General features: G+C 45.3%; 1 protein-coding gene, 1 long non-coding RNA gene and 1 pseudogene across 20 annotated transcripts in view; 2 read left to right on the forward strand and 1 right to left on the reverse strand.

Moving 5' to 3' along the window:
* Positions 1 to 27,150, forward strand: part of RABGEF1 (RAB guanine nucleotide exchange factor 1) — a 92,591-nt gene that overhangs the window by 831 nt on the left and 64,610 nt on the right. For 9 of the 18 annotated variants that reach the window (XR_012000501.1, XR_012000502.1, XR_012000503.1 and 6 more), the window contains exons 2-4: positions 2,226 to 2,395; positions 5,612 to 5,790; positions 6,263 to 6,635. The exons of 1 other annotated variant lie outside the window; for it this stretch is intronic. Coding sequence is in view for 9 of the 17 variants with exons in the window: in XM_026017513.2 (XP_025873298.1) it covers positions 2,226 to 2,395; positions 5,612 to 5,790; positions 6,263 to 6,635 (722 nt within the window). In the remaining 8 variants the exon portion in view is untranslated. Of the gene's footprint in view, positions 1 to 2,225; positions 2,396 to 5,611; positions 5,791 to 5,862; positions 5,912 to 6,262; positions 6,636 to 9,340; positions 9,758 to 16,209; positions 16,410 to 25,960; positions 26,068 to 27,150 lie in introns of those variants that run through there. 8 more of the 18 variants (XM_072752767.1, XM_072752770.1, XM_072752768.1 and 5 more) reach the window with 6 other exon arrangements.
* Positions 591 to 26,810, reverse strand: LOC140598262 (uncharacterized). 2 transcript variants are annotated; one of them, XR_012000504.1, is made up of 4 exons: positions 25,498 to 25,614; positions 21,373 to 21,545; positions 12,464 to 12,529; positions 591 to 2,480 (listed from the first exon to the last, which is right to left on the reverse strand). It is a non-coding gene; the product is annotated as an uncharacterized lncRNA (long non-coding RNA). The 2 variants fall into 2 exon arrangements; XR_012000505.1 differs by lacking the exons at positions 12,464 to 12,529; positions 25,498 to 25,614 and adding an exon at positions 26,665 to 26,810.
* LOC140598261 (ATP synthase subunit e, mitochondrial pseudogene) lies at positions 18,980 to 19,303 on the forward strand (annotated as a pseudogene).

Here is a 27,150-nt window from a genome sequence, read left to right on the forward strand (position 1 = left end):
GTAGGAGGCAGGAGCTAAGGTAGTGCTGGACGTGGGTGGGCCCTGTGATGTGTGCAGTCCTAGGAGAAGGGGCAGCCTCAGGGGGCACGGGGAGGGGGATTGGAAGCCTATACTCTCAACATCATGAAACATTGTGACAATGAGCAAAACCCTAGAAGTACTCTTTGCAGCTGGGCGGGGGGGGGGGGGGGGGGGGGAGCCTAGGAACGCTGTGGTGCTTCTTTTTTGTGCACTGTCACTGGAGAAACAATGTGGCTTGAAAGAAAGTGCAGGACCCAGAGACCATAGGCCTGTTCCCCCGTAGGTACATTGTTCCATGTGAGACCTAAAGCTGTTTTGTCTGCTTTTTCCTGTGTGCCTCGGTCTTTTCAGCTCTACTATGGAGCAAATTCTTGGATTGATATGAGGTGTCCTTGGAAAAGGTGTAAAGAACCCCAGAAATGTAAAGTATCATTATCCCAAAATAATATTTGAGTCCTTGGTATGCATATATAGTAGTTTTAGAGGAGCTATAGAGTAAGTAGAAGGTATTTGCTGTCCTTTGGTTGCAGAAGAGTAACAGTGTGTACATACACAAGAACTGTACATACTATTTTTAAAATTCATTTATTCACTCATTCATTCAAGGCATACTTGAGTCTTTACTGTGAGCCAGGCACTGCATTAGGCTCTGGGTAGCTTTGATTTAATGTATTTATATCCTACTTTATTTCACAAAGAATTTGAAAGCTCATATTATTTTACTTATATATGGAATCTAAAAGACAAAAAAAAAAAAAAAAAAAAACAAAACAAAGCACAAATAGACTCATAAATACAGAGACCAAACCAGTGGTTACAAGAGGGGAGGGAAGGAGGGAAGGTGGAGGTATGGGCAAAATGAGTGAAGGGAAGCAGGACGTATTGGCTTCCAGTTACGGAATGAAAAAGTCACTAGGATAAAAGGTACAGCACAGGGAGCACAGTCCATGATACCATAATAGCAATGTATCGTGGCAGGTGGCACCTGCACTTGTGGTCAGCATACCATAAGGTGTAAGCCTGTCAAATCACTGTGTCTATACCCAAAACTAATGTAACATTGTATGTCAACTATACTGCAAAGCTAGGGGAAAGGACTATCTAGATAAATATACACTGGAGCCTGAGAGATGTTGTAATATTGAAAAGTGTGCACTAGTATAAAATTGTAGTTAATCTGGAGGTTTGTGGGAAAATTAGAACTGGCTTCATTTCTTTTAAAACCACAAGCAGTGAAAGATATTCCCACCTCTTACCCCCATACCCCTAAAAAAGGTCCTGAGCACTTGAGAGAACCCAGAGCTTCTCTGGGCCAGTCTCTACCATCATTCCCTGTTCCTCCCCTGCCTTTGCCTCCAGAACCTTAGCTGGGCTGGGGCCTGATCTCACACTACAGATTAAGTAGGAGAGAAGTGATGAGGTACAGAGAATGTGGAGTGGATGCCTGGAATGATTCCACAAACATCGATGAGCTCTGCTGTGGGTGACCTTGTGATTAGTGAATAAAATGTGTCCCTGCCTTCAGGAACCTTGGCGTCTAGAAGGGTGGGCTGACAGGAGTAAATAACTGCCAGTGTATCATGCTAGGAACTATAATAGAGGAGAGCTGGGCACATAGTGAGGGCACATGGAGGGACTATTTAGTTAACTCTGTGTTGGGGGCAGGTGAGGGACAAAAGAGCCTAAGTGTTCACAGAATCAGGAAACTTGAAGGGAAATTTTTAGAATGAGTGGATGCTGCTGACCTATATGGTGCCTTGGTGTGCATTAGAGAAGGGGCACACAGCTGGGCTAGCAGACCACTCACAGACGGGTGCCCTGTGCAGTGAGCAACGCACACCACATACATCTATGGCAGTTGCATTTGCTAGATGGACAGAGGGAGAGTGGGAAGAACGTTCTGGACAGAGAAGACAGCATAAGCAAGGGCATAAAAATGGTTAAGTTCATTCTAGAGAAGAGACAGTAGAACTGGCATGGGGAGGCCTGATTTAATGGCTATCAGAGGGACAGTGGGGTGGACTTGGCAACTGAAGGGTGTAGGGAAAGGGAGGAGAGAGAAGAGCATTCAGAGAGACTCCCAGATTGTAGCCTTGGGTGCCCGGATGGTGCAGCACTAATGAGACCCAAGGAGACGGCCGACAGAGCAGCCCCTGCTCTCATTCCCCAGTGCCGGGCTGAAAGCACTGGTGGTTCCTTTCCAGTTTCCTGAGGTTGTCCCCCTTAACATTGGAGGGGCTCACTTCACCACACGCCTATCTACCCTGCGGCGCTATGAAGACACCATGCTGGCGGCCATGTTCAGCGGGCGACATTACATCCCCACCGACGCCGAGGGCCGGTACTTCATTGACCGGGATGGCACCCACTTTGGGTATGTTTCTCCCTCTGTGATCAGTTTTGTAGTCCTAGTGAGTGTCATGGGCTTCAGTTTGGGGCTTTGGTGTCTTCTATAATACCTAGGAGAGGAGATAACAAATGTACAGATGCAATTTAGTAAATGTGCTTATTGAGGGGGATCAGAAGTCATAGTTTCTTTCCCAGAGAGGACAAGCAATCCCAGGTGACACATACTGGCTGGATGTGATGAAACTGCTGCTGTCCTATGAAATTGAAGACCAGGACGTTGTCATCTGTGTGGAATAGGTGTGATCGCACCTAGAGGTGGGGGAGTTCCAAAACAACCTCTTGGGGAATATCATCAGATTCAGATTCTGGGGCTCCATGTTGCCGTTAGGGAGGGATGTGGAGTGTGACAGTGGTTCTCAGACCTCCTTCAATAGTTTAAAATGCATGAACAAAAATGGTGAGGGAAGGGCCAATATATGATTGCCATTTTTTAATTTTGCCAAGAAAAGTCTTTTTAAAAAAGCACCTTCAATTGTGACTGTCATTTTAACACTAAAACATAGAGAAAATAGCCTTTCCCAAGAAAGGACTTCTGATACCTTACACATAAGCAATGTAAAGATTTTGTTTTAGTTTCCTTATTTGTGAAATGAGAAATAATTATAGTTGCCTCACAGGCCTGCCATGCCAATTACATAAGGAGCCTTGGTATGACCCCTGGCCAGGTCCTTCCAGAGCATGTGGCTAAAGCTCTTTGCATCTTCGGCCTAACTTTGGAGATGACCAGAGAACTCACATGGTTCTTGACCTTCAACAAATTGACTAGGGGGGGTGGGGGGTGGGGGTGCAGAAATGAGATCTCCAACCACTACTCCTCTATCACTCCTCCAAGTAGGATTGCCCACACTGGGAAGAAGGTCATTTTTATCCACAGAAAGGAATCTCTGGTCAAACAATTTACTTTGAACCATCTGGGTGTCCCCATTGGGCTGTTAGCTGCGTCCAATGCTGAGAAAACAAAGTGTCACATCATTCTGCAGAGCTATAAAAAGATTTTTGTTTGCAGGCTCTTTCGGGGAAGAAAGTACTGGCCCCAGCTGGCAGCTCCCACAGCACTCTTAGCTGGGCCTTGCCCTGGGGTTATGTTTTTCGGAGCAGACCAAGGTTTGCTTAAGATCCTAGAGGACTGATTTGGAAAGGGGTTGTGGGGAGAGGGAACAGAGTTTGGCTCTAGGTTGATGCGCCCATGCCACGTGACCATAGCTGGAGAGGGTCAGAGACAGGCAAGGGTGTGGCAGAAAGCAGGATAAATGGCATTTATCCTCAGGCTGCTGGACTCCTATGGCCTATGATTCATCATCAGCAGATGAAGTTGCTTAAAGACTCAGATAAAATAAAGTAGGGGTTTAAGGCATTTGGTCAGGTACATTTCTTTGCTGGTACACTTTATATGCCACCAGCACCTATGATGAAGTCTGATTGGGCTGCCACCTGGGACGGTTTCCCATTGTGATCAGTGAATAGCACTTTGCACTAGAGTCTGGACCACTGTGTGTATGGGCTTGGAGTCAATTATGTTTGCATCTGGGCTTCTGCTAGCTATGGCTCCTTGAGTAAGGGTATTCCTTAACCAGAGCCTTTCTTTTTCCTCATTTATAAAATGGACCTAAAATGGCACTTAACCCACAATGTATTAAAAGGATTAAATGGAACAACACATGAATAGTGGCTGACACAGATTAGTAGTTAGTAAGTGTTAGCTGGTGTTACGTCATGGTTATAGACTAACTACTTAAGCAACATCTTGATCTTTGGCTTTACTCATATATCTTTACAGAAAAGACCTTCCCACACCTACCAGTGATGGATCTGATTACTCTTAGCACTAAAGAATCTGAAGATAGAATTAAAAGAACTGAATTTTTATTTTAAGAAAATACAATATGTGATCTTATTCATTCCAGGGACCAGTTTGTTCAGGCGTTAGGAGTAGGCATTTGATGTCTGTATAGCTACCACATAAGACTAATGGCAAGGATATATAGAAGATGGAGAACCCTTCTACATTGCTGGTAGAAATGTAAAATGCTACAACCCTTTTGTTAAGCATGCACTTCACCTTATGACTGAACAATTCTATTCCTAACATTTACCCAAGAGAAGTTGGTATGTGTATCCACAGAAAGTCTTATACAGGAATATTCACCATAGCTTACTCATGAGATCCCCAAACTGGACACAACTCAACTGTCCATCAACAAGAGAAAGGGTAAATAAATTATAGTACATCCATACCATGCCGTGCCATTTAGTTTTTTACATATAACATAAGGGATAAATCTCAGAAACATTCTGTTGAAGGAGAGAAGCCAGGCACAGAAGAGAATGTACTGTGTGCTTCCATTTCTATGAATTTCAAGATGAGGCAAAATTGATCTTCGTTAATAGAATAATTCTGGGATCGAATGGGAAGAAGCAGAGGGAAACTTTAAGGAGATGGAAATGTTTTGTCCTGTATCTTGGTGTAGATGGTGGTTATAAATCAAACTATATGATTAAGATTTGTACCTTTTTTGCACATTAATTATACCTCAATTTATATATATATAATTTATATATATTATATATATAAACCTAGAAATCATATCTTTCCAGTATTCTTATGTATACCCAATAACAATACCTAATAAAAACAAAAAAACCCTAATAATTATAAATATAATATTTTTTTAAATTATAAATATAATATTAATGATACTGATAATAACAGCTATTAATGTATATTGAGGGCTTACCCTGTGCCAGGTATTTTCTTTTCTTTTTTTTTTTTTAATTTTTATTTATTTATGATAGTCACACAGAGAGAGAGAGAGAGAGGCAGAGACACAGGCAGAGGGAGAAGCAGGCTCCATGCACTGGGAGCCCGACGTGGGATTCGATCCCAGGTCTCCAGGATCGCGCCCTGGGCCAAAGGCAGGCGCCAAACCGCTGCGCCACCCAGGGATCCCTTCCAAGGACTTTTTATCTCTTAACTCCTTTAATCCCTTCATACCATTATGGGGTAGTTTTTTATTTTCTTCCATTTTACAGATAAGAAAATCAAGGCATAGAGAGGTTAGGTTCAGTTACCCAACGTTACATAGCTGGTAGTCTGGTTCCAAATTCTGTGCTCTAACCTCTGTGTGACACTGCCCAGGTCCATTAGCTCCTTCTCACCAAACTGTCTTTCCTTCCCGCTCAGAGATGTGCTGAATTTCTTGCGCTCAGGGGACCTGCCGCCCCGGGAGCGTGTGCGGGCTGTGTACAAAGAGGCCCAGTACTATGCCATCGGGCCCCTCCTGGAGCAGCTAGAAAACATGCAGCCTCTGAAGGGGGAGAAAGTGCGCCAGGCATTTCTGGGACTCATGCCCTATTACAAAGGTGAGGGGTCAGCCGCCCAGGGTGGTGGAGATTTGGGAAGGAGGGTTGTTGTAAGGCATCTGTCCATGCCTAGGTCTGCACCCAGAAGAAGTGAGTCCAAGATTCATCTATATTACTCAAGGTTGGAGAGATTCCTGCTCCCCTTTCTGCCCGCCCCCCCCCCCCACCTTCCCCACTGGGAAGATTCAGGTTAAATAGGGCCCACCTTGCCTATGACATCATCAAATCACATTTCAAAAGGATTGTCTTCATCCCATCTTTTTGGTTTCCTTTTGTCATGGCAACTTATGATCCCCATTTATGTTTGTGCCTTTCAAAGGCCTCCAGAGTCCCTTCCCTGGGACCTCCCTCCCCTGCTGGACCCTGCCTTCACTGGGGCTCTCTCTTTGCGCCCTGACACTGCCTTGCCCACCCTCCACCCCCACCTCCCTGATCCCTGTCCCAGTAATGGCTGCTGTGTTCACCCCCATAGACCATTTGGAGCGGATTGTGGAGATTGCCCGGCTGCGTGCAGTACAGCGGAAGGCCCGCTTTGCCAAGCTCAAGGTCTGTGTCTTCAAGGAAGAGATGCCCATCACCCCCTATGAGTGTCCACTTCTCAACTCCCTGCGCTTCGAGCGGAGCGAGAGTGATGGGCAGCTCTTTGAGCACCATTGCGAAGTGGATGTGTCTTTTGGGCCCTGGGAGGCTGTGGCTGATGTTTATGACCTACTGCATTGCCTGGTCACAGACCTCTCAGCCCAGGGCCTCATCGTGGACCACCAGTGCATCGGGGTGTGTGACAAGCACCTCATCAACCACTACTACTGCAAGCGCCCCATCTATGAGTTCAAGATCACATGGTGGTGAGTAGCCCTAGTAGGGAACAGAGTCCTGTCAGGGAGGGTGTCCATTCTCTTTAGTGGCTCTGGGAATAAGATCCCTGGAAGGGATACTGACTGCCCCAGACCTGCTGAGGTGAGGACCAAGTCCTGAGGCACAGCTCCAAAAGGATGGAGGTCTCCCGGCAGCTCCAGTCTCCCGGCTGTACCTCGGGGTCAGGCTCAGGGCTTGTGGTCCACAGGGACTTGGCACCTGCACTCCCCTGACCTTTCCTCAAGGCACAGCAGACTTTGCCTGAGGCTGATGGTGTCTGGCTAGCTAGGGCTTGACCAGGAAGTCCAGAGAGGTTTTGTCACTCTCTTGACCTTGCAAGAGAGTTTCTACCCTTTTTAGAGCCACATTACCAAACTAATATAGGAGTAATCACTTCCTCAGCCCTGTTCAATTATCCCTTCCTTGTGCCTAGCGTATAGGTATAAACACAGAATATAATGGGGGATTTACCCAGGTAACCACCCCACAGCCCCTGACTGAAGAAGAAGCATCTTCTCTCCCTCTTCCCCCAGGTATAGTTCCACACTTTATTTTAGGATGTGGAAAGACTCTTCCTTCTGAAACATATTCTTCACCACCTTTTGGAGATGTAACCATAGTTGCCAAAGCCATGTACCAGGTTGGCCTTAGAAAAGCACAATGTTTACAGCCCTACCTCAGGGCCTTGGCTTCTCCTACTTTCCACCAACCTTCCTTGCTTGAACAGTTATCTTCTCAGGGCTGTTATGCAGATTTCAGAGGTTCCTTTTGAAGATTCCCTGAGTCAAGCAGGCAAGTTGCGTAGATCTTCTGTTTTCTTTGAGACAAAACATCCTTTCTGGAGGCTCAGAATCTCTTTGGCTGCCATTTCATGTGTCAGCATCCAATTTGTGGTGAACCTCCATAGATAGAAGCCCCCTCTTTTTTAAACCCTGTTCTTGCTGCTCACATTCTCCTAGGAGAGTTTCTGTTCTGAGGAAGCAAAGAAAGGATTGGGGGGAGGCACAGCTATACCAGGAACTGTAGGATGATAGCAGCAAAGCTTCATCATGTTTTACCCTCCACATCTCAGAGAGGTAACGATCCACAAGGTTCAGCTCCCACTGCATTTTCTTCTTGCTCCATCTGCAAGCTGGGGCAGTTAAGCAGGATATGCATGCATTTCCTAAAGGAGGAGCTACGCAGCATCAGTAATTGGAACATAACATTTCTGTGCTGCATTAAAGGCTTTTCCCTGTGATCGTGAGTGTATAGAGATTTTTTTTTATATGTAAAAACTTGGTGAGGACAGCGTCACTACTTTCAGTCCTACAAGACTGGATTGGTGAGGTAGGGCAAGGGGGAACTGAAGACATCTGCATACCTTTGAGGAAGAGAAGGCGGAGCCCTGGGACCTGGCTGGATTCCTTCATGGGGCAGTGACCTTCTAACCCTCTGTGGAACAGGATTCCGGGGTGTGGTTTTGCACTCTTACGTTTTATCTCATATGGTGGAACAGAAGTATAGACTGAGCTCTAAGAGGAAAGTGCAGTCGGTCATTCAGGTTCTGAGATATATGTTCTTGCTATTGTTCTCATCCACAAATGAAATCATCACGATTCTCGAGTTGGTGTCCCTGCTTGAAGCTTAGTCTGGTAGCATGGCTCATGTTTTGTTCTAACAGAAGTCTTTCGTTTAAATTACTCCAGTTGATGTTACTGCCTAATACAAATCCATTTTTGGACAGACACTGAGGCAAGGTATTGAGAAGAAAGGCAGTGTGAGTAGAAAGCAGACAATTAATCCCAATGCTTTCAGTAAACTGGCCTTGGTTCCTTCTTGTTCCCACCCCTGGCACAGAGTATCACAGTACTTGGTTATTTAGAATTCATACGTATAAGATCGTGACTTGTTTGATCAAATGTAAGTTTGCTCAAAAACAGGCCCTGAAGACTAGCTTTGGGGGGGAGCCTGGGCAGCTCGGTCTGCTGGGTGTGTCTGCCTTCAGCTCCGGTCATGATCCTGGGATTGAGCCACCTCAGGCTCCCCACTTAGCAGGGAGCCTACTTTCCCCCATTCCCTCTGCCCCTCCTGCCCACTCATGCTCTCTGTTGTCCATGCTCTCTCTCTCTCAAATAATTAAAGTCTTAAAAAAAAAAAAAAAAAAAGACTAGCTTAGGGACACAGGGACAGGGGATAAGAACACTGTCCCCATGCCCCTTGCTAGAGACACCCCTTGGGACCCACTCTGCCCCTGTGTTTCCCTTACAGTGGTATACTCTATGCCACTGTGGGAGAGACAAGGCTCTGGGCCAGTGGGCCAGGGAGAGTAGGGATACTGGCAGCCAGCTTAGAGCCCTTTCCAAATGAAATAAAAGAGTTCAGTGGCCTCGTTTGGCCATTCTGTGATGAGAAGCCAAGGCCAGGATGAAAAGTGCTCCTGGATGTGGTGGTTTTGTAGTAATGGTCTCCAAATAAAGGTCATATCTGAGGAAGTGACTTCTCCCAGTTATTTCCCTTCTCAGTTCTAAATGGTCAGGTCCAGAGCATAAACAGGGTTGGGTTAGGAAGGAGGGCTCCAAAGGATGAGTGCTTCTTCCCAATGGAAAGGGAATATATTTTCATAGAATTCTTGTGTGTAATATTGATGGGTCAAACCAAGTGCCTGCCTTTGGAAGCTTCCATTATGTTTGACTTTGGGCACCTTTTCTCCCAGGTGTCATGCTCACTGGATGGGAAGGTAAAAGTTTTAGGAGATAGGATTGTATGGTGCAATAGCAGCCATAACAAAATTCAATAAAAATGAAAAACTTAATGGCAACAAAAAAGATTGAAACAAAACCACAATGAAACACATCACAGCATCCCAGATGGAGGAGTTCTTTGGGTAACGCTCTAAATAGAAGAAATAGAGGAGTCATCACCATCCTTCTTCTACCTTTGGTTAACTCACGAGGCTGTCCAGTGTTTATCATGTGGAAAGCAGTCAACTGTGCTCTGAAAGTTTCTATTCTTTCTTCCTGGGGCTTAGGATATTCTGGGAGCTGTCTGAGCCTTGTGCCTCAGGCTGGTCAGGTGACATAATCTTCCTGTTCTGGGTTGCTTGTTGGAGGACTAGAAGAATGACATTTGCAAACCACAAAGTTGGGTGAGCCTCAGTGTGTGATCTTGGTCTAAGCTGGATCCTGAAGAGGTTAAGACAAATGACAACAACAAAACAAAAACTAGTCCTGCTGATCATTTTGATCCCAGATAGAATTTTAAATATCCTTTGGTATACTTTCTGGCCATATTTGATTCTGAGTTAAGCTTTCTTGGGTACCTTTTTGCTGGGGATCTTTCATGAAGGTAGTGCCTGCTTGTGATCCTTAAAAGAGGAGGCTTTATTCATCAGAAGCCGGAGTGTGGGGAACTGGAGTGGAAGAGGCACTTTTTGGAATTCCGGAAGAAACATATATGTATACATATGTTAATTGGGGGAAGGGTGGGTTGGCAGGGGTTGAGGAGGTGGGAACAAAGATTGGGTATAGGAACAGTTTGCTTCTGGAGCACGGGAGGTCACCTGGGTCCACTGTCTTCCTTCTGTATGGTATTGGGTTTGTGTAAATGGTGTAACACTTCCTATGTTTATTTACTACCTGTCTGTGAGCGCTTTGGTGTATGGAGCCCCAATACCCTCATGTGGCATTAAAGAATTAGAACCTGGGTGCTGTGCCTTTCTTTTTTAGAGACTTATTTCATCCCTCCTCTGCCCAGCACTGTGCCAGCAAATAATGTCTTGATTTGTGCTTAAGATATGATATATGTTTGGGGATGCTCAGCGAAATAAAATAGGTTCTTTCCTGAAACCAACAGCTGAACTTCTGCCCTGGCTTGAAGTTAAAGGGAGATGGGCCCCATGGAAGGCGGTTCTGCAGTTACTCTAGACTTGTCTCTGTTCCACAGGTGGGAGTGTGCCCACCCAGCCTAAGCATACAGCTCTGCCCTCTTATATTGAGAGGTATCCAGGGGAAGAAAATACCACAATAGTCACTTTGTGGCTCACAACTATGTCAGGTGGTTCTGACAGAAAGCCCTCCTATTGTGTCACCACTTCTTTCAAGGGAGACATAAATGGCTCTAAGCTTATGTGAGCCTCAGTGGTTAAGATCCTTCCTTAAGGAAAATGGACATAAGTTGCCCTTCCTCTGAAAGCAGAGTTGACATCTTCCTGGCTAATAAGTGTCCTCATCAAGGTGTCCCTTGGAGTCATTTCATGGATTAACCCAGAAAGGTGAGTTCTGAAATGCTGGGTTAGCTGTGCCACCCTCCAACTGCCTCCTTAAATCTCTGATTACACTGACTTTTAAACAGAAGCACTGCATTACCTGTGCCAAGTCTATTCCCTGACCTACTTATTGCACACACAATCACATGGTAATGATACACTAATGGTACTTAACAAGTTGGAAACTGAACAACATGAAGGTGTAATTTCCTCAAAGGCACATAGCCAGTAAGTAACAAAGTCAGGATTCAAACCCAGGGTCCTTTTCTGAAATCCTCACAGGTGTTCAGTAGAGCCCTCCCTTCTTCTTGGCAGCTCAGTGTCCCACCTCTCAGGCTTAGGGCTTCACCTAGCTTCTACCAGTGAAAATTTGAAGAGCAGATACTCTAGAAGGAAAGGAGAGACTTTCTTTGATGTGTGGGTCTTGCGTGCCCTTGAGCATTGAGGGGCTAGCTGGGGTCTCCAGTGTACTGCCCTTCTAGTGAGAGACACACAGTCACTAGTTGGAGACAGGCCCCACTCACGGATGATGAGCAGAGGTAAGTGCTGGCTGCCTGGTTGGACCCTGGTGTGGTGAGATGGTCCAGGATCAGACTCCTGCAGCCTACAGGCCTCACCATGCAGACGTGCTATGCAGCCCAACCATGTGGGGAAGTATGCCTGAGGCCTCGGCCCTCCTTCAGGTACCCCTGGCATCAAGAGAATAATGGAATATATGGCTTTTTAATTTAGCTCAGGGGCTCTTGTGTGCCTGGCTTGGGGCTTATGGCCTTTAGACTCTGGGTGTCAACCCTGCCTGTTTATTCCTTTGTCATCATTTTGTTTTTTGTTTTTAAATTTTTTTATTTATTGATGATAGTCACACAGAGAGAGAGAGAGAGGCAGAGACACAGGCAGAGGGAGAAGCAGGCTCCATGCACCGGGAGCCTGACGTGGGATTCGATCTCGGGTCTCCAGGATCGCGCCCTGGGCCAAAGGCAGGCGCCAAACCACTGCGCCACCCAGGGATCCCCTTTGTCATCATTTTGAAGATGACCTCTTAGCTAGCTTTACTTACTTCTCATTTTGATTTGTTTAACTTACAGCATGTTCCTTTAGCTTTTATTTACCTTTAATTTTCTTTTGATTCCTTACCATTTTGTTCTTCCTATCCTGTATTTTAGTGTTCTCTATTTTTTAAACACAGTTTTAAACTTTATTTCTAACATAACTTTAAAACGAAGCACCTATATGAATAGGATGCTAATGAAGGTAGTTCTTGTTCTGAGCAAGGGTAATTATGTGCTTTTCTTTCCTTCTCTAGTCATTTCTACAGTGATCTTATTAACTGTGAACATTAGGTATCTCATTTCTCCCTAAGATGAATATCTTCTTCTAAAGTCTAAATACAGAGAAAAACTGACAGTGTTATTCCAGAAGTCATAGATCCAGGTTATCTACGAGATCCAATGGCCACACTTTTACCTCCTCCTCCAGAATCCCCCATCCACTCACATACATGCAGTAACATGTTCAGACTTAGGAACAGGGTAGTCCCATTCCTGACTGCTAAGGACTTCTTCGTTCACATACCTGTTCTTCCTGAGCAGTGACATGAATAAGTTGGGAGCAGTGCTGGACACCTCCAACCACCTGTAACTAAGTAGAAACGTTCAGGACTGTTGTACATCTGTAAAAAAAATCCAAGGCAACTACAGGAAAGACTTTGAATTGAGTCATCTTAAACTGTCCAGAAGTGCTTCATAAAAGGGGCCCGAATCATGTTGTGATGTATCTTTTCCACCCTTCTGTGATCTCAGTAGCAACCTGAATCACCCACAAACCATGACTTTTAGAAGATTCTCCTAATATATTACAGACTCTGGGTTTTTTCCTATATCATGTGATCTTGGCAGATGGCCTAGCCCTAGTAGATCTTGGAATAGATATATATATACTTCTCTTTTGTTACTAAAATTAAGAAATAGAACCCCAAAACACCACAAAACTTGGAGCTTGACCTCCATTAAAAGAAATGTATGTTAAGAGTTGAGTTGAAATATTTATACCTTTTCATTTTTGTAAAGGGATTGGATGGTATCATGAGTAGGTTTAAGTCCCCAGAATGTGTATCAACTTCTATAAATGTCTTTATTAGTGTGTTTTCCAACATTACATCCTTACCTTCAGCTCTGCCTCAGCTTATGTTGCCCACTGTCCCTACTCTCACCATGTCATCTCCACCACTACCACCACCCACCCCTGCCACTCATGACTGCCCTGTCTTTATCATTTTAAAGGTGGTTCCATTTCTGACCAATCCCTCACCCAGCATTTGGTAGCCAGCCCTAGCAGTGACACTGTCCAGCACTGCTCCCAACTTATTTTCAGGCAGTTAGGTGCTCTTTACACTGAGGTCCCTGACTTTTCAACTCAGCTTTCTCATCTGGCCTGCTAGGATCTGAAGAGCATTTTCAGCCCTTCTCTCTAAGCTCTGTGTCTACTTCCACCACGGCAGCAGAGGATACTTGTAAGACCCTAATGAACAGATAAGTTAGCTTCACCCTCCTCTACTTGGAAAGGATAATCAAAATACTTTTCCTGGAAACTACATTCACCAAGAGCTTCCTAACAAAAATAGGGACTTCCCTGGTGAGCTGACCACATCACTATTGGCTGAAATGAGGATGGCATTGTTCACTTGGCAGTCCCAGAAATCAAGGCAGAATGTATCTGCTTCCAGACATATTCAGGGAATAGTCTATCCAATTGCCTAATTTTTTTTAAAGATCTTATTTATTCATGAGAGACACAAGCAGAGGGAGAAACGGGCTCCCTGTGGGGAGCCCAACGTGGGACTAGATCCCGGATCTCCAGATCATGCCCTGAACTGAAGGCAGGTGCTCAACCGCTGAGCCATCCAGGCATTCCCCCAATTGCCTAATTTTATGCTAACAAATGCAGCTCTCTTTGGAAATTATCATCAGTTCGGGGAAGCAGAACATGAGGAAGACCCTTAGAGTCACCTGCAGGGATGTTCTATCACTTATATTGGCTGGGCCTTTATCCCAGAGGATTCCACAGACATGGGGTTTATTGCCTGAGTTGAACCCTGTCAGTGCTGTTCCCTGCTGGGATGGCATTCCTGACTCCTTTATGGCAGCAGCACCCCTGGGACAGCCCGGGTTTGTGGATTAAGATACAGAGGTAGAATTTCCAGATAATCCAACCCAGGTATCCTCATGATAATGTACAAGAAAGTGATGTTTGTTAGGTGGAAGGGTCTCCAGATACTCAACTACCCATGACTTTAGGGGCTATAGGCAGTAGCCATTCATTCATCCTCAACTTCTCCACATGATCATCCTGTCTTTTTTAGGAAGGGGTTTCACATGACAGCTTGTTAAGGACCCATAATTCCAATAACTGAAAACCCTGTACATCTTTTCTCCTATTTTGGCCCTACACAACCAAGACATACTTCAGTGCCTTGACAGGGGTCACAAGGAGGCACAAGCATGGGCAGCCTCTGTCACTTGTTTCTGCATGTCTCTGATGCTGATATTGGCAGGCCAACACCTCTTGTAGGTGTGAAAGTTGCAATATAACCAACAGATTCAAGGTCTAGGGGCAGCATTTGAAAGAACTCCTCAGAGATGTCGGTCTACCTTGCCTGGAGTACTCAAGGTGAAACCGGGAGCTTGCTCTACACAGTGAAGGCAGTCCAATGTTTTTCAAACATTTTGGCTTCAGAAGATACTCCAAATAAATGCAAGATCCCAAGAAAGAGGCCAGTAGGGAAATTCCAACTCTGGTTGTAGCTAACAGAGAAGCCTTTGCAGGCTGCAATGCAGGTAGGTACCACATGCAGCAGAGGCCAACCAAAATTCAGACCCTGCTGACGTGCCACAAAAAGGGGCTGTGTTGTCTTATAATGGCTGACTGGGGTGACAGGAGAGGAAATTGAACTCTGTTGCTTCTGCTCCACCTATTGCTATTCCACATACCTTCACATCTAACCCATTCAAAATGGAGAGTAACATAGAGACTTCTTGGGACCTTATATGACCTTATCAGTCTGTACTGCCTCCTTCTTCGGTGATCTTGCCTGAATTGCATTGAGTCATTTGTATTAGTCAAGAGAAAAAAAAAAAAAAACATGCAGTAATCTGAACAATTTATATCTTTTTTTTTTTTTTTTTTTTTAAATTCATGAGAGACCCAGAGAGAGGCAGAAACACCGGCCTGCAGGGAGCCTGATGGAGGACTTGATCCCAGGACCCAGGGATCATGACCTGAACCAGAGGTAGATGCTCAATCACTGAGCCACCCAGGTGCCCCAATTTATATTTTTAATATAATTATATTAAATAATATAAATAACTGCTAATTATAATTGGATTGGAATAATGAGGGATTGGCTAATGAATAGTAGTGATAACTATAAAGAATATAGGAGTAGCACATAGAGCTAGAAATAGACGATCCAAGGAAGAAAAACCCCTCCCCCAGAGCTGGTATCAGACCTTTTTGGAGGGGACGTAGCCATGGTTCACTGAAAGGCAGAGAAGTCACTGGAGTGCTATGCTTAATGGAACTTACTGGAAATCCATCCCCTAGGGTGCTGGGAAAATCTGTTCAGGGAAGTGTTTTATCAAAGTCAATACCCAAGGTGAGTGCTGGGGAAAGCTGCTGGCATCTTTGTGCTGCTGATTACCATGCTCTGCAGGAGCTGGGTGCTGGAGAAGCTGGGCTGTGAACAATTACACCAGAAGCAGAAAGGAAGGGCAGCCTGGGTGGCTCAGTGGCTTAGCACCGCCTTCAGCCCAGTGCCTGATCCTGGAGACCCAGGATTGAGTCCCACATTGGGCTCCCTGCAGGGAGCCTGCCTCTCCCACTGCCTGTGTCTCTGCCTCTCTGTGTGTCTCTCATGAATAAATAAATAAAATCTTTTAAAAAGGGGGGGGGGGGGCAGAAAGGAAAATACCTTTCCTCTTAGCAATGTCTCATCAGTATCCTTTACTATCAAGCTTAATATCATGTTAACTGGTAAAGGAAAAAATATTCAAAGGTCCCAACCCAATTTTTGCAGAGGCAATGAAGGATGAATATGGAGATAAGAGGCAATCAATAACTAACATATCTATATGCTGATGACTCTCAAATTTATACTTCTATCCAGGCCTCTTTCCTCAGCCTTGAATTATATACCCAATAACCTGCTAAATACTGCTGCTTCAGTATCTATTTGCCATCTCAAGCTTAATATATCCAAATGGAATTCTTTATTTCCTCTTCCTACCCCAAATATCTTCCTTATTCCATCTTCTCTATCTCAGGAAATGGCACCACCATTCACGTAGTCAACAAAAACCTGAGAGTCATCTTGAACTCCTCTCCTTACCTCACCTGCTGCAGTCCATTGCCAAGTCTTGAATCTGTCTTCAGGATGTATCTTGAAAACATCACAAATTCACCTGTCTGAATCACCATCATCTCTCACTCTGCATTACTACAAAGGCTTCTTGGCTTAATTTGATCCCTGATTATCCCCTCCAATCTATTCTCCAAAATAGTCTCGAAAAGGTTGATTAGATCTTCCAGCATGCCTACTTAAATTATTTTGTTTTTAGAATGAAATTGAAAGATCTTACCATGTTTGATCTGGTTCCTATGCATTCCCAGCCTCATTATACCACTCTGTTCCCTGTTTCCCATCTTCTACTCTGGACTTTTTCTTTTTTTTTCTTTTCTTTTTTTTTTTTTTTTTTTATGATAGTCACAGAGAGAGAGAGAGAGGCAGAGAGAGACACAGGCAGAGGGAGAAGCAGGCTCCATGCACCAGGAGCCTGACGTGGGATTCGATCCCAGGTCTCCAGGATCGCGCCCCGGGCCAAAGGCAGGCGCTAAACCGCTGCGCCACCCAGGGATCCCAACTCTGGACTTTTTCCATTCCTGCCTCAGATTTTTGTGATTGGCATTCCCTCTCCCTGGATTGCCCTTCCCCTAGCCTTCTCATGGGCTGGTTCACTTTCCTAGTTTGTGTTCAGTGACACCTTGTCTGATCATGCCATGTAAAGCATACTTCCATTATTGTCTATCTACCTACCACATTACCTGATTTATTTCCTTTATAGCATTTATTACCAATAGTAATAATCTTATGTTATTTCCTTTTAAATAAGTTCAATAAGCTCCCTGAAGGCAGAGATTTTGCCTCTCATTCACAACTATCCCAGTGCTTAAAACAGTGCCTGGAAAAGAGGTACTCACTCAAAGTCTGTCAAACAACCTTCCAGTGTAGGGACAGGAGACCTTTAAGGGTATTTTACTATTACCATACCCTGTGATTAAAGCCAATGGAAAACAACAACCCAGTCTAGGTAGGACTACTAATGGCCCAAACCTTTCATGAATGAAAGTTTGGGTCATCCCACCAGGTAAAGAGATTTCAGTAGGAGATTAAGTATGATTTAAAGAGATGGGTGTTGGGATCCCTGGGTGGCGCAGCGGTTTGGCGCCTGCCTTTGGCCCAGGGCAGATCCTGGAGACCTAGGATCGAATCCCACGTCGGGCTCCCGGTGCATGGAGCCTGCTTCTCCCTCTGCCTGTGTCTCTGCCTCTCTCTCTCTCTCTCTCTCTCTCTCTCTCTCTCTCTGTGTGACTATCATAAATAAATAAAAATTTAAAAAAAAAGTAACATTTAAAAAAATAAATAAAAAAATAAAGAGATGGGTGTTAAGTTGACAAGGGGCAGAGTTGTGATGGTTAATTTTATGTGTCAACTCTGTTGGGCCACACTGCCCAGATATTTGGTCAAATATTATTCTGGTTGTTTCTGTAAGGGTGTTTTGGATTAGATTCACATTCAAATCAGTGGACTTTGGGTAAAGCAGATTGCCTTCCATAGTATGGGTCAGTTGAAGGTCTGAATAGAACAAAAGACTGGCCTCCCCCAAGCACTAGGGAATTCGGACAGCAGATGGCCTTAAGATTTCATCTACAGGGATTCCTGGGTGGCGCAGCGGTTTAGCGCCTGCCTTTGGCCCAGGGCGCAATCCTGGGGACCCGGGATCGAATCCCACGTCAGGCTCCCGGTGCATGGAGCCTGCTTCTCCCTCTACCTGTGTCTCTGCCTCTCTCTCTCACTGTGTGCCTATCATAAATAAATGAAAAAAATTATTAAAAAAAAAGATTTCATCTACAGTATTAGTTTTTCCTGGTTCATTAGAAGACTACCTTTGGACTTGAAATGCAACTCTTTCCTGAGCCTCCTGCTTGCTAGTTTCCCCTGTCAGATTTCGGACTCACCAAGCCTCCACAATCACATGACCCAATTTTTAAAAATAATTTTCTTCCTATATATACAATAGCTATTTTAGAATGTATACATGTATCTCTCTTTCCCTTTTTTTCTCTGTGTATGAATATATATACTGTAGAACAGAACATATGAATATATATCATACACACACACACACACACATATATATTAGAAGGAGATATACATCCTAGGAGAATATATATCTATATTGAAATCAAAAGGTAGCATACCAAAAGAAAAAAAAAAGGTAGCATACCACCTCACCTTACTATTCTCATTTAACACTATCTTTTGGAGATCTGTCCATTTCAGTACCTGTAGAGCTCCAGCTTCCCCACCACCACACCTTTAAAATTTGATGGTATATTTGACCCTTGAACAATGCAGGGGTTAGGGTCATTGACCCCTTTGGCAGAAGAAAATCCACATGTAATTTTGACTCCTCCAAAACTTAACTACTAGTAGCCTACTGCTGACTGGAAACCTTACCAACAACATAAAGAGTCAATATATTTTGTATGTTATATATATAAAATATACTGTATTCTTAAAAAAAATAAATAAAATAAAATAAAATATACTGTATTCTTACAATAAAGTAAACTAGAGAAAAGAGAATGTTATTACGGGGACACCTGGGTGGTTCAGTGGTTGAGTGGCTGCCTTTGGCTCAGGGTCCCAGGATCGAGTCCCACATCAGCCTCCTAGCATGGAGCCTGCTTCTCCCTCTGCCTGTGTCTCTGCCTCTCTGTGTCTCTCATGAATAAACAGAGAAAATACATTGACAGTACTGTTCTGTATTTATCAAAAAAATCTGGTTAAGGCTACAGACAAGATGGTGCTACCAGTGCAGGTCTCTGCTCATCAAGCGCAGCCACTACTCTTCTCTATTCCTTGGTATGGCCTATGGAGCCAAGTGCTATCACTACCTGAAACCTCTGGCAGAAGTGGAAAGAAGGATATAGAAGCTAAGGAGGAAAAGAAGCAGGATAAATGGAAACACATTGAGACAAAGTGAGCCTGCTTTTCTCTGGAATGGTACGGATGAATAAAGTTCTCTGTTTTGTGTGATGCTCAAAAAAAAAAAAAAAAAAAAGATCTGTAAACGACATCAAAATCTAAAGCTTCTTCTGCACAGCAAAGGACACAACAGTTGTCTTCTAAGGTAACCAATAGAACAGGAGAAGATATTTGTAAATGACATATCTGATAAAAGGTTAGTATCCAAAATATATAAAGAACTTATACAAATCAATACCCAAAATTAATCCGCCTAACCACCCCCCCAAATAGGCAGACATTTCTCCAAAAAAGACATCCAAATGGCCAACAGACACATGAAAAGATGCTTAACATCACCCTATACTATTACTATACTCATTATATTGTAAGAATACCATGTTATAATATATATAACATACAAATATGTATTAACACCTATTTATGTTATCAATAAGGCTTCCAGTAAACAATAAACTTTTAGTAGTTCAGTTTTGGGAAGCCAAAAGTTATTTGCAGATTTTCAACAGTAGGTCAGTATCTCTAACCCTCACATTGTTCAAGGGCCAACTGTAATGGGTTATAACCCACTGAATAAAATAAGAATCCATGAATTTATGTTGGCAGAAATAGTTACATGAAAGAAGTAGAGGGGAAAGTTCTTTTTTTTCCCCAGAGATTTTAGTTATTCATTTATTTGAGAGAACAGAGCACAGGTGAGCATGAGCAGGGGGGTAGAACAGAGGGAGAGGGACCACTGAGCCACCCAGGTGTCCCTCTGCTTTGGTTTTCTAAGAAGATATCTTTCTTAGGAAATACACACTGAAATATGTAGGAATCAAGAAGCATGATGCCTGCAACTTAGTTATATTCTTCAGGACAACTGTGTGTGTGTGTGTGTGTGTATAGGGAGAAAGCTTGAACAAATGATAAAGCAAATGGGGCAAATATATAAAAGGGGTACCTGGTTGAGCATCTGCCTTTGGCTCAGGGCATAATTCTGGGGTCCTGGGTTTGAGGCCTAAATCAGGCTTCCTGCAGGGAGGCTGCTTCTCCCTCTGCCTGTGTCTCTGCCTCTCTCTGTTTCTCATGAATAAATTTTTAAAAACACAATTCAAGAAGCTTAAAGAACTCCAAGTGAAATAAGTTCAAAGAGGTCCACACCAAGGAACATAATCAAACTGTAAGAAAGTCAAAGAGAATCTTGAAAGCAGCAAGAGAGAACAAACCCATCACATAAAACTGATCTCAATAAGAATATAAACTGATTTCTTATCAGAAACTATGAAGGTCAGAGGCAGTGGGATGGCATAATATTTGAAGTGTTGAAAGAAAAACCTGTCAACTGATAGGACACCTGTGTGGCTCAACGGTTGGGCACATCTGCCTTCGACTTGGGGTGTGATCCTGGGGTTCCAGGATCGAGTCCCATGTCCTGCATTGGGTTCCTGGCAGGGAACCTGCTGCTCTCTCCACCTATGTCTATGCCTTTCTCTTTCTGTGTCTCATGAATTAAAAAAAAAATTGTCAACTGAGAATTCTGTATCTAGGGGTGCCTGGGTGGCACAGTCACTTAAGCATCTAACTCTTGGTTTCAACTCAGATTGTGATCTCAGGATTGAGAGATCAAGTTCCTCATTGGGCTCTATGCTCAGCATGGAATCTACTTGAGATTCTCACTCCTTCTCCATCTGCTCCTCTGACTCATACTCTCTCTCTCAAATAAATAAATAAATCTTAAAAAAAAGGGGCTATATCTGGCAAAATTAGTCTTCAAGAGTGAAGGAGATATTAAGCCATCTTCAGATAAATAAAAGCTAAGGGAATTCATTACTAGCAGACTTGTACTATAAGAAATGCCCAAAGGAATTCCAATCCTTTGGATTGAAAAGCAAATGACACTAGACAGTAAGTTAAAACTACATGGAGAAATAACACGGGGAAAGATAAATACCCAGCCAGATATAAAAGCCAACATTGGGGCCCTTGGGTGGCTCCATCGGTTGAGCATCAGGCTCCCCACAGGGAGCCTGCCTCTCCCTCTGCCTGTGTCTCTGGCTCTCTCTCTGCCTCTCTCATGAATAAATAAATAAAATATTTTTTTAAAAATAAATCTTTTTAAAAAGACTTTTCCCTATGTGAGTTAAAAGACCCGTACATAAAAACATTAATAGTAAACCTGTGTTAAGGGACGCCTGGGTGGCTCAGCGGTTGAACATCTGCCTTCGGTTCAGGACGTGATCCTCGAGTTCCAGAACTGAATCTCACATCGGGCTCCCCGCAGGGATCCTGCTTCTCCTTCGGCTGGTGTCTCGTCTTTGCTTCTCTGTGTCTCTCATGAATAAATAAAATCTTAAAAAAAAAAAAAAAAAAACCTGTGTCGATAGGCATACAATTTATAAAGATGAAATCTGTGACAATAACAAGATAAAATGAAAGGGACAGATTTATAGGTACAGAATATAGCCTGCTTCTCCCTCTGCCTATGTCTCTGCCTCTCTCTGTCTCTCATTAATAAATAAAATCTTAAAAAAAAAGAAAATAAAATTTAAAATATACAGAAAAGAGAAGAGAATCAAAATGGTAGGTTATAGGGCAGCCCCGGTGGCCCAGCGGTTTAGTGCCACCTTCGGCCTGGGGTGTGATACTGGAGTGTCGGGATCGAGTCCCACCTCAGGCTCCGCGCATGGAGCCTGCTTCTCCCTCTGCCTGTGTCTCTGCCTTTCTGTCTGTCTGTAATGAATAAATAAAATCTTTTTTTAAATATTTTTTTAAATTTATTTATTTATTTATGATAGTCACAGAGAGAGAGAGAGGCAGAGACACAGGCAGAGGGAGAAGCAGGCTCCATGCACCGGGAGCCCGACGTGGGATTCGATCCTGGGTCTCCAGGATCGCGCCCTGGGCCAAAGGCAGGCGCCAAACCGCTGCACCACCCAGGGATCCCTGAATAAATAAAATCTTTACCAAAAAAATGGTAGGTTATAGAAAAATAAGTACATAACAAAAACTGCAGTAATGGAAGAATTGAGGAACAAAAAATATATGACATACAGTAAACAGAGCAGAATGGCAAAAGTCATTATTAGTAATTACTTTAGGGTAAATGGATTAAAGTCTCCAATTAAACGTCAGAGATTGGCAGAGTATGTTTTCTTAAAAGCTACATCTAGGGCAGCCCAGGTGGCGCAGTGGTTTAGCGTGGCCTGCAGCCCAGGGCGTGATCCTGAAGACCCTGGATCGAGTCCCACGTCAGGCTTTCTGTATGATGCCTGCTTCTCCCTCTGCCTGTGTCTCTGCCATTCTGTGTGTGTGTGTGTGTGTGTGTGTGTGATGAATAAATAAAACCTTTTTTTTAAAAAAAAAAGCTACATCTATATGTTGTCTGTAAAAGGTGGTTCACTTTAGACTCAAAGACACCAAGAGGTTGAAAGTAAACAGATGAAAAAATGTATTCCATGCAAGCAGCAAACAAAGGAGAGTTTGGGATGGCTATATTATTAGAATAGATTTTACATTAGAAAAACAGTTATAAGAAATAACCACATGGGGCAACCCGGGTAGCTCAGCGGTTTAGCGCCACCTTCAGCCCAGGGCCTGATCTTGGAGACCAGGGATGGAGTCCCACATCGGCTTCCCTGCATGGAGCCTGCTTCTCCCTCTGCCTGTGTCTCTGCCTCTCTATCTCTCATGAATAAATCTTTAAAATAAAGAAGAAATAATGACATTATATACAGAATATGGTTTAATCCAAAAATACAATTATAAGCATATATGCATCTAACATACGAGCACCAAGTGCATATGGAACAAACAAAGAACAGAATTAAGGGAAATTGATAGTTCTACAACCATAGTTGGAGATTTCAGTAACCCATTTTTAATAATGGATAGAACAACCAGAAAAAAGATTAAGAAGGAAAGAGTAGGGCAGCCCTGATGGCTCAGCGGATTAGCGTAGCCTTCAGCCCAGGGCCTGATCCTGGAAACCTGGGATGGAGTCCCACGTCGGGCTCCCTCCATGGAGCCTGTTTCTCCCTCTGCCTGTGTCTCTGCTTCTTTCTCTCTCTGTGTGTCTCTCATGAATAAATAAATAAAAATCTTAAAAAAAAAAAAAAAGGAGAGAGTATTTGAATGACATTATAATCAAGGTATACCTAACAGACATATATAGAACTCTTCACCTAACAATAATGGAATACATATTTTTCTCAAACGCATATAAAACACTGTCTAGAGTAGAACATATTTTAGGCCAGAAAATGAATTTTTTAAATTTTTATTGATTATTTAAAGATTTTATTTATTTATTCATGAGCCCCCTTCCCCCCCACACACACACAGAAAGAGAGAGAGAGGCAGAGTCACAGGCAGAGGAAGAAGCAGGCTCCATGAAGGGAGCCTGATGCAGGACTTGATCCCAGGATCCCAGGATCCCAGGATCATGCCCTGGGCTGAAGGCAGGGGCTAAACCACTGAGCCACCCAGGGATCCCTGAGTCTTTCTTTTTAATTAAAATTTTTCAGTGTTACTGAGATACAATTGACATATGACATTGTGTTTTAGGTGTACAATGCATTGATTTGATATGCTTATATACTGCAAATATTTCCACCAAGTAGCATTAGATAACCTGTACCACATCACATAATCACCACAGAAAACAAGTTTTAATTTATTTTGAAAAATCATAGAAAATGTCTTTTCTAATTACAGTGGAACAAAACTAGAAATCAGGGATGCCTGAGTGGCTCAGCAGTTGAGCATCTGCTTTGGACTCAGGTCGTGATCCCAGGGTCCTGGGATGGAGTCCTGCATTAGACTCCCTGTGGGGAGCCTGCTTCTCCTTCTGCCTGTGTCTGCCTCTCTCTGTGTCTCTCATGAATAAAAAGATTTTATTTATTTATTCATGAGAGACACACACAGAGAGAGAGAGGCAGGCTCCACTGAGGGAGCCCGATGTGGGACTCCATCCTGGGTCTCCAGGATCAGACCCTGGGCTGAAGGCGGCGCTAAAGCGCTGAGCCACCCGGGTTGACCTAAAATAAAAAAATCTTTAAAAAGATTATCCCTCTCTAAAAAAATAAATGCATATACAAAAATAACACATTTTGAAATTAAAAATAATACAATGAATATCCATATACCTATCAAGAACCACTGAATTCAAGACCTAAAACATGGCTTCATAGTTAAACCTTAGGTTATATGGTTAAGCCATATAACCTTAGGTGCCCCTTTCCAATAGCCTCCCACCCCACTTTCTCTGAGGGAGAAGGCATGTCTGGTAGTTTGTCCCACTTAAGGCCCCAATGAGTCAGACCTACCAGTGTCCTCAGCTTTGCTGGTTCCTTCCCACATTGACCTAGGGGTTAGCCCCTTAGTTACTTTGCCCACTACCTTTTGATCTCTTATACCTCCCCCTAATTCACTCTGCTATACCTACATAGGTTGGTGTCAAGAGGCCCTCGCACTTGTTCCTTGTCCATAGAACATCTGCCTGAATATTTGCATACCAGCATGGCTAGCTCCCTCGCCCTGTGTTCAAGTGTTTCTCAGGGCTTTCCCCTGCACTCTAAAACTGCAGACTTTACGTTGTGCTTTCTATTCCTCTTCCTTGCATTATTCCTTTTATTCATAACAATGATCACCATCTCTTGTACTACTGTAAATAACTTGTTTGTTGTCTCCTCCACCTCTCCTCTGGGATGTAAGCTTCTCAGTATGTAGGTACTTGTGTTTTATACTCTCCAGTATCCTCGGCCTAGTGTACAGTGTGGTTGTAGGGGAAGGGAAAGAACTCTCCCTCTACTCTTCTGAGTTCTTGCCTGAGAAGTGAAAGGCAGATTAACAAGGGGAAAACAAATAGAAATTTATCAACACGGATACCTCCACATTCGTAAGAGACCAGGGAGAAGACTGCTAACTTAAATACCATCTTCAGGTGGACAAGAGAAAGGGGTGTGTGTGTGGGGGGGGGGGGGGTAACTGGAGGGCCAGGCACGGGACGACCAGGGAAAGAAAAGTAAAGGAGCTTAAGGTCTGCTCTGCAGTTAGTGTCTTCTCCATTGATAAGTGTCTTGCGATTGTCATCCTCCTGTGGGTATAGAGCGGGAGACACCTTTAGAGGGAGATTTCCTTTGTAAATGTACATTTCCCTCATGAAGGAATATTCCAGTCTGTTTCAGAGCTTGTCTTGTGTCTACTCTCACGTTTTGGGGTGGCATGTTCTGCTATCCCTCAGCGTTTAGGAACAATCAATTTCCATTTTGCAGATAACGAATAAAGGCAGGAACTAGGCAACCTGTCCGAGGTCGCGGAGGCAGCGCTCAGCGAGCCGGGACGCCGGCCCAGCTCTCCCCGGCGCGGCCGTTTTGCTGTTGTGCTCCAGTCACTGCCACGGACGCGTCCGGGACACACGCAGCCGCTGCCCCCAGCACTCTCGAATCGGGATGGAGCTCGGGGCTCCACCCGACTCGGCCGTCAGTACTGCCTGTTATTTACTTTTGTGAGTCTCATTACGCCGTGCTGTAAGCGGCTTTTGGGTCAACCCGTGGTTTTAAGGCCCTTTGTCTCGTTCCCCAACGGGCCCAGGGCGCCCCCTCCGCAGCCCTCGCGGCCCCGCAGGCAGCCGGCGGCACGCACCGGGCACAGGCCTTCGCCGCCGCCACCTCGCTCCGCCCGCGGCGACACCCTCCTCCCGCGCGCCCAGGGCCCCGGAAGTGACGTCCGCGCGTGCGCGCGTGCGTGAGGGCGCTCGCGGCGCCGGGGGCGGAGCGTGAGGGGGGAGGGCGGGCTGTGGACTCCGGAGCCGGGACCCACTCGAGCTGCCCGCGGAGAGCCGCGGCCCGACGCCCGTGGAGCCGCGGAGCAGGTACGGAGCGGGCGCGCGCGGGCCGACGCTGGCGCGGCTCTGGGCCCGGGCGGCGGGGCGGCGGCGCCGTCCGGGCGGGGCTGCTGGGTCATTGGCCGGTGCCGTCTACCCGCCCGGGGCCGTTTCGCTCTGGCGCTCCCAGCCGCCGTCGGACCCGACTCCGGGCCCCTTGGCGCGGCCCTGGCGGGCCCCAGTCGGTCGTCGGCCGCCTCGGTGCTGTCGTGCCCAGCCTCCCGGCTGCCGGCGCTCGCCGCCAAGTTGTGCCCGGCCCGGCCCGGCCCCGACGGACAGACGCTTGCCATTTCCTGGCCCTCCCTGCCGCCCGGGCACCCTCGCGGAATGGCCTCCCGGTGGCGGCGCCCTCTTCATCCGCGGGCTGCCGGAGTCGGGGGCGGGCGTGGACACCTGTGGGCCGCCGGGTCGACGGCCCGAGCCCGGTGGCAGCCCGGCCTGGGCAGGGGCCTGGGGCCTCGGGAGCGGGCCCGGGCGGGACGGCTGTGGGAACGCTTGTCCTGACTTTGGCCCCGTGCTTGAAGGGGAGGTCGTGGGTCCGGGTTCGGAGGCAGAGAACTGCCCTGGGACGGAGCAGGGTGGTACCTGTCGTGGAAGTGCAGCCAGACGCGCTCCCAGGCCTCCGGCGCTGCCGCGGGGCCCTGACCCGGCCCGGGACTGGCGGATGTTGGGGGGCGGGGCGCTCCTTCGGGGGCTCCGCGGAGCTCGTTGCCTTGGGATGACTCGAGTGTGAGCGTCTCCAGGGGAGTGCTGTTGGAGAGGAGAAAACTCTTGGGCGCGTTTTTGTTTTTGGACTTAAGTAATGGTTGTACTTTTTTTTCTCTCTGTAAACCCGAAACTGCTTTTTAAAAAGTCTATTATCGGGGGCCCCCTGGGTGGCGCAGCGGTTTGGCGCCTGCCTTCGGCCCAGGGCGCGATCCTGGAGGCCCAGGATCGAGTCCCGCGTCGGGCTCCCTGCATGGAGCCTGCTTCTCCCTCTGCCTGTCTCTCTCTCTCTGTCTCTCATGAATAAATAAATAAAATCTTAAAAAAATAAAAAAATTAAAAGTCTATTATCAAAATCGTTGTAAC

This window comes from Vulpes vulpes, chromosome 3, assembly GCF_048418805.1.
Source record: "Vulpes vulpes isolate BD-2025 chromosome 3, VulVul3, whole genome shotgun sequence".
Taxonomy (NCBI): domain Eukaryota; kingdom Metazoa; phylum Chordata; class Mammalia; order Carnivora; family Canidae; genus Vulpes; species Vulpes vulpes.